The sequence below is a fragment of the Anarrhichthys ocellatus genome, unplaced genomic scaffold (genome assembly GCF_004355925.1).
Source record: "Anarrhichthys ocellatus isolate YVR2014 unplaced genomic scaffold, GSC_Weel_1.0 scaffold23, whole genome shotgun sequence".
NCBI lineage: Eukaryota > Metazoa > Chordata > Actinopteri > Perciformes > Anarhichadidae > Anarrhichthys > Anarrhichthys ocellatus.
In genome coordinates this window covers 1,446,051-1,453,424 of record NW_022280053.1, presented here as the reverse complement: position 1 = coordinate 1,453,424, position 7,374 = coordinate 1,446,051, and the positions used below count along the sequence as shown (strand labels likewise).

General features: G+C 41.3%; 1 protein-coding gene across 2 annotated transcripts; it reads left to right on the top strand.

Annotated features, from left to right (window-relative positions):
* The first annotated feature begins 3,030 nt into the window (after positions 1-3,030).
* On the top strand, positions 3,031-6,610 carry tor1 (torsin family 1). 2 transcript variants are annotated; one of them, XM_031860041.1, is made up of 5 exons: positions 3,031-3,373; positions 4,567-4,832; positions 4,924-5,099; positions 5,688-5,815; positions 5,943-6,610. In XM_031860041.1, exons 1-5 carry the CDS (start codon positions 3,172-3,174, stop codon positions 6,185-6,187), a joined length of 1,017 nt encoding a protein of 338 aa, XP_031715901.1. In that variant the 5' UTR covers positions 3,031-3,171; the 3' UTR covers positions 6,188-6,610. The 2 variants fall into 2 exon arrangements, with proteins under 2 accessions (XP_031715901.1, XP_031715902.1); XM_031860042.1 differs by lacking the exon at positions 3,031-3,373 and adding an exon at positions 3,427-3,964.
* The last annotated feature ends 764 nt before the right edge of the window (positions 6,611-7,374 follow it).

Genomic DNA, 7,374 nt, shown 5'->3' with positions numbered 1-7,374 from the left:
GCCCACGAGGGAGTCTGGGCTTCGTCAGGAGTCACGGTCCCCTCGCTGGGCCTTTTCCCCCTCCCCGAAGAGCCATCCTGAGCAACTCCAGGAAGAGCCCTGATCCTGGAACACATGGAAAACCATCTGACCCCGTCCACACACACCAGGAAGGACACGCGGCCACAATGACAGGCTGGATGAGAGGAAGGAAAAACACCAGCAGCAGCAGAAAACGAAGGTCCTTTGTTTGCCTTGTGCCTCCTGAGACAGTCTGTGTTGGCAGATTAATGACCACCATCCTGATCAGGAGTTAGTGCCGCGAAGGCTGGAAGTCAGAGTGCTATGGTGGGAGATGTAAAATAAAGTATATAAAGCCTGCTTCAAATTTATCACTGCTCTTTACTTCACCTACCTACTTTACACCTACATATTATCCCTCTTCCCTTGAGTGCTATTTATCAATCTAGATTGTTTTGGTGTGAGTTGCCTGTATAGTTTTGGAGATTCCGGCGATGAGATGTCTGCCTTCTCTCGATATACGGGGACTATGTGCACTGAGCTTATGATGCTGAAAGTGCCAAAAAAACACATTGAAAAACTCTTCATGTAGGAGCTTTTTTATGGTCGATATCACCAAAACTATCTAGATTGAAAATTAGTACAACAGGTCAGACAACGAACATATATTTTTGATTTTGAGTTGAACTTTTCCCTTTGAAATGTTTCCCATAACAAGGCTGCCCTCTCATTGCTAGTCTATCTCTTTATAGACATTTTATTTTGCCTATGTAGTTTTTTTATTGGAAGATTAGCTTCAAACCTGTTCTTGGTTACACTGTGTCACCACCCACATGCTATCCTCAAAGTGTGCCAAAACCCAGCAGAGCCAGAGGCTACAGAGGCTGCAAAGAGGGTGAGTTACTGGAGGAAACATTTGGTACCGATAAACTATATGCTCTCTTATTGACGAGCCTGATCCGGAGAGTAAAAACACAATTATGGAATAAAAAGGTTCCCAGAGATGATGACCGTATGACTCAGAACAAAAAGAGTGCATTACCTCATATTGTCAAAATAATGTCAGCCATTTCAAATATATCAAGTCATGGCCTGTCAAGATTGTGGTATTTATGACCCGATATTGCATATAATAAGCCCGCAATAGGCTTTAAAGGCCGCAGCAGCAGTTCCTGACCTAGCCCAGGCTATAGAGGACAAACTCCCCATATATAAAGTGGGTCAAGAGTGACTGTTGGCCAGTACTGAATTAGAAATGTCAAAGCTGCAACACATTATTCCCCTTTGCTCTGAGTGGATTTAAAACCTCTGGTTCAGTGACAGAGTGTGACATGTTTACTTTCTCCAGAGCTCTTTTATCTTCAAATTAAACCTGCCCCATACTCTACTATGAGAATTGGGCTAACTCAACCTTACTCAACCCACTCAGTGTCAAGTGGCTTCATATTTGTCTCTTTGGATGCATTCTTCCTCCAAAACTGATCCAAAGGTATATGCATTGCTTTCCAAATGTTGTTATATTGATAGAAGCTTGAGGAGGACAATGTAAGTGTGGGTGGTACAGTCTTGATAAGTCCGGAGCAGAGAGGGACAAAGATAAGAGAGGGGAGGTGCTTTTATTATTGCAGCTCCTTTTCCTTTGGGAACAGCTTCCTGTTGTTATTCAACCATTTCTTTCACCCTTCTAAATGGTTGTTAACTATATCCTGGTTCCAATTTAGATATTGTTATGATGCTTGTGCAAAATGATCTGTATTCATATGCATGTTGGTTGCTTTAAATCACAGCATCATAAAAAATGTAGCTGTGCAAGCCGGTTGCCACCAAACCACACCACAAATCTTTAAATACAAGTGAAAAGTTTTATTTTATACATCTTATTATTCATTTAGTTTATTTCGGTAAGGGACATTTCAAATATGGTTTAGAAAGGCCCTTATTCTAACATGTATCCTATCTATATACAAAATCTAAAACAGGTCATTCAAGTCCCCCTCAGGATGAATATGCTACATAAAATGTATAAAATAAAAGTTAAGATAACATAAAACTTAATTCATCCTGAGGGAAATTGCTGTGCAGCAATGCAACGTGGGAAGAGTGCAAATACAAAGAGTGCAAATACAAAACTCTCGGATAAAAGTAAGTTACAATAAGTTACAAATCCAGGTAGATAAATATCTATGTAACCAAAAATCTTCAAAACTTCTAATTTACATCAGCTTTAGTACCTAAGTACCGCACTAAGTACACATTTAACGTATTTGTACTTTACTTCATACCTCCACTAGCAAATATTGTACCTTATTATACTCCACTACATGTAGCTGCAAAAGGAAACTGATGTGCTATAATCCAATAATATCATATCATTCTGTAATGGGCTATTCTGCTATATGAATACTTTTGGTACTTTAAGTATAGTTTGATAATTTATTTGGCCCACATGCAAACTCCTCTTTGTAGTGTGCAACTGCCCTCTACTGGCAGGTGTGATTTTGATAATATTCACATCACTTTTTTAAAAGCCTTTCTTCACAGAAGGGGAAAAGTATGATACCATTAAGTAGTAATAGGTTACATCTTCTCCATGTGATTTGTGCACTATCTTTGAATTAACAGGCACTGGGTAGGCAGCAGGGTTACTCAAGCCTGTGGTTGCTGGAGACATGGTCGGGTTGACCTGCTAGAAGTTCCATGGGCACATTTTTTTCAGTATTATGGCCTATGCAAATAAATAACTTTTAAACTTGTAATAAGCACTTATAAGAGCAATATTCCTTCCCCACATAACCCAATATTTTTCTGCACTATTACAATTCCTATATGACATTCGTTCATACACAGCACCCTTAATTAAACATTTTTTTTTAACATTTTTATGTGGCAGAAAAAGAGCTTGAGGGAAATCTTGGATAATGTACGACAATAAAAAACAGTAAAATAAAAAAAAAACGAGTGGGCCTTAATTTATTCTCAGGTGAACGTCACCTTTGGAGTCTGACGTCACGTCGGCTCCTTGTGTGCTTGGCAACCACAGCGCCTCCAACTGCCAACAGTCTGTACTGTGTTGACTCAGAGTCCGCTTTGGCAAACATTTTGTCACACTGCCTTCTTTTTCTTCTTCTTTTTGCCTGACTTAAAGTTTGATGAAGCGGAGATTCCATTGAAATGAATCCGAGGACGAGACACGTCCTCCTGCTGTGGATGCTTGTCTGCTCCGGCGGCTCAACGGAGGCGATCGAGCCCATTAGCACCAGCATAGCGGTGGGAATGGCTGCGGCTCTGACCGGGTTTTTAGCCAGCTACCAGAACATTTTCTACTATTTCCACGAGTGCTGTCGACCCGAGTGGATTTCCTTTAACAGGACAGGTAAACGCGTGGTTATCCATATTACACATTTGCCACATTTTGTGATGCCCTCTTTGTTGATGTTAAGTTAGCTAGCGTTAAGCGTTAACCGTTAATGTCAGTTAGTGGGTTTAACGGTCGCCAAATCTCTTACATCGCAAGTTAGCTAAACAAGTAGGTTACATACATTGTATAAACTTGTATAAAGTCAATTGTCATACTTTTGTCTCATTTTATTATCCATTCAAACTTGTCAAACATTTTGTATCTTGTGTTGAGCAGAGTTTGTCGCGTGTTTGTGACGTGTACGGAAGTTCCCGGTTGTAAAAGAAGCTAACTAGCTGGTCTAGCGCAGGTTGTCCCGTGGTGGTGGTGTTATGGTCGTTTTAACAAACCACAACCACTCCAGGAATTAGCTGATTTCGACGATGAACGCGGCACGGTTATATTTGTTGCTCCATGTTTTTTTGTCAGCCGGTGTGCTCGTACACACGTTTGAGCCGTTCACAACAACAATGGTTGTCGGTCTCGGTCTCGGTACTTTGGGGCGGACGATCTACAATTATTTACACGAAAGTTGTGATTCGAAATGGATCGACTTCAATGCAACAGGTGAGAATGTGCAGCACGTTCGATTACTCCGTATATAGTTTGTTTTAACGCGACTTGGTAAAGGGAACCACACCTGCAACGTTAATTATTTACATTTACGACAGTGAAAGTGTCATGGCTCGAAGCGGTTTTCGCCGTTAAAACGGAAACCTAAACGGTTGAGTAAAATATTTTGACATTTCCTTTCAACAACAAACAAAGTGTGAAATGGCCTTTGAGACAACAGCCACCTCCATCCATTGGTGGAGTACATATACTCAAGTACTGTATTTAGTCAAGTACAATTTCGAGGTACTTTATTTAAAGTTAATGTGAGGAACTTTTAACTGGTCTCAATTTAATAAAGATGCCTCTATATGACCTACTTAAGCAAACAAGACCATCAAGGAGAAGATTGGCCTTTACTTCTTAGTTATTCTCAGTGCTTGTCAACAACAACACCACGGTGCTGGAGGGGAAGGGAGGCTCGGGGGAACCGGAGCCAGGACTGCGCGGGGTGGACTGTCAGACCCTGCTGCAGAACAATGAGAGGTTTTCTCAGGGAACTCATAGTTCGTCCACAGCCACTAATCCTTGTTGCCTTTGTGCTGTACCCTCTCTAGGTCTCGAGGTTGACCTGGAGAGCAAACTGTTCGGACAGCACATTGCGTCACGCATCATCCTGAAAGCTGTGACCGGATTCATGAGCAACGAGAACCCGAAGAAGCCCCTGGTGCTCTCTCTGCACGGATGGACCGGCACCGGGAAGAACTTTGTCAGTCAGATGATCGCTGACAATGTTTACAAAGAGGGAATGGACAGCAGCTTCGTTCACATCTTCACATCTGAACTCCACTTCCCACATTTGAGTCATTTTGATACCTACAAGGTGTGATGATGAATCCAGTTACTCTAAATTGAACCACAGTGACATTGTTATATTCGGCCTTCTATATGAATATGCTGCTGTTTCTCCTCAGACTCAGCTACAGCAGTGGATCAGAGGCAACGTCTCCAACTGTGCACGATCCATGTTCATCTTTGATGAGATGGACAAGATGCATCCTGGCTTGATTGACAGCATCAAGCCGTACCTGGACTACTACGACAGGCTGGATGGAGTTTCTTATCGGAAAGCCATCTTCATCTTCCTCAGGTGACAATCTGACCTGTCAAACTATTTAATTTGAACCATAGAAAGATATCAATCCAGGGAACAGAAGTGTATCACATGTCTGTTTATAGATCCATATTAATAGCAAGTACTGAAAGAAAAACAACATGAGAAGTGTAGGTATGAAACAGTTTTCTTAAGTTTCTCTCAGTTAAACAGCAAAATGTATGTGTGTAAACATCCTAAAATTAGTGATATTAAATGTAATTTTTCGCAGAATGTTGACAATGGGTGTGGTATTATATTCCCTTATCGAGGAGACGTTTTGACGATGTCTTTCAGGCTGTTTGCGAACAATGGAAACATCTGCGGTGCGTTCAATGCATAAACGTTTTGCACCTGAATGCAGCCTTTGAGATGTATTTGGTTCCAGTTTGGTGCGTTGGGGCTGAAAGCTAGTATTTCTATGATCTAAAAACTCAACAGAGCAGTGACATGAAGAAACACTTTTGTGTTTAAACGTTTCAATGTTTCTGAGATTCACTTGGTGAGGACAAAGAACTACAGTCCTTTGCTGCTGCAATCAGAGGCAAATTGTAATATGTTCCCTGTTTCTAATCTTCCTCCTAGCAATGCCGGAGGGGAGGGCATCATCGAGACGGCGCTAGATTTCTGGAAAGCAGGACGAGATCGAGAAGAGCTCGAGCTAAAAGATCTGGAAACGGTGCTGTCTCTATCTGTGTTCAACAACAAGAGAAGTGAGTATAAAATAAAGGAATGCCTCCTTGTTTTGCTGGATACTTTGGTGTCATGGTTCAGAAACTAGATTTGATGAAATAGATTGATTCTTGTCCGACTAAAGGATCTGTTAATCTCTTCCCGTAGGTGGCTTGTGGCACACAAGTTTGATCGACAAGAACCTGGTGGACTTCTTCGTCCCCTTCCTGCCTCTGGAGGACCGGCACGTCGTCCAGTGTGTCATGGCCGAGATGAAAGCCAGAGGACTTCGGCCAGAACAGAAAGTGGCGGACCAGGTGGCCAGGGATGTAGTCTATTTCCCCAAAAGTGAGAGAGTGTTCTCTGTCAAAGGCTGCAAGACGATAGCGAGCAAGTTGGACTACTACACATAATGTCGGCATCCGATGAACGCTGCGTTCGATCACTATGTGCACTTTTTTAAAAGAAAAAAACTCTCAGCCAAATGACTAAAGAGAGGAAGTCAGGCCGACTGAACTCTGAGGAGGTCTCTGTGGTGGTTTCTCTGTTTGACCCTGTGGCCAAGTGGAGGACTTCATCGGGCCTTCTCCAATGTTGCATATCGTTTGCACTGAATGCAGGAGGCGGATGGAATGAATAAGACTGGAATGCTATCCTTTGTAGGTGTTAAAGGGGTTTGATGGCTACTTCATGTTGCGCAACAGCTTGAGTCTCAAAAGAGGTTTTGGTTTCCTGAGCTTCTTAATGACCAACAAGATGTCAGTAGAACCATGGCATGTCACTGTTGTGCATTTTCTTTATTTAATGTGTACTCCATATATATGGATTACTGGAAACACCTGCCTTAATTCGTTTTTAATTTCACCATTTCTTTTTTAAGATCTACTGAGTTATTTTACACTTATGTCCACTTGAGTTCATCGACAGTCAGCGCTGGCCTTGATGTCACTATCGGAACACAGAAAACTGTTTATGTATCATATTAAAATGAACATCAGCAAGCTATGTTTTCTATGCAGTGCAGCCACACACTTTTAATGTCTAATTAGATTTATATGATGCATTACAAATGGATTCTGTTATGTAGGAGTAATGTGCACTGTAATTGATATTTATGTGTCCATAGTGAAATATTTACAGATATGATTTTAGTTACACAGTGACGGGACTCTGTATCTGCATTCGGACGCTGTGCAGGAACTCGGGGCCCAGACTTGATTTTTCTTTTTTTCTTCTTAAAAAATGCAGACATTTAAGAAAACAAAATGTTAATGATATTGTATATATATCAGTGGTTGAGTATCCAATTATTTTTGATTTAAAACTCAGCTAAAATGTTTCTTTGAAAGCACAGTACCCAGCTATATTTAGTTTTTAAAGAGGAGGAAGTCATACGTAGTTTGAAAGGAAATGTTCTGTTGGTTCTCAAAAGTCTTGATGGTTTGCTGTCAGGTTTTGAAACCACAACAAAAAAAATGTTCCATGTTTTCTGTACAATTGCTTGTACACCTGCAAGTGAAGGAGCTTTAGGTGGACTGTGAAATACATTGTTAGTGTGAATGAAAAGCAAACCCGAGCGAGCGTCTCAGCTGTAAACACA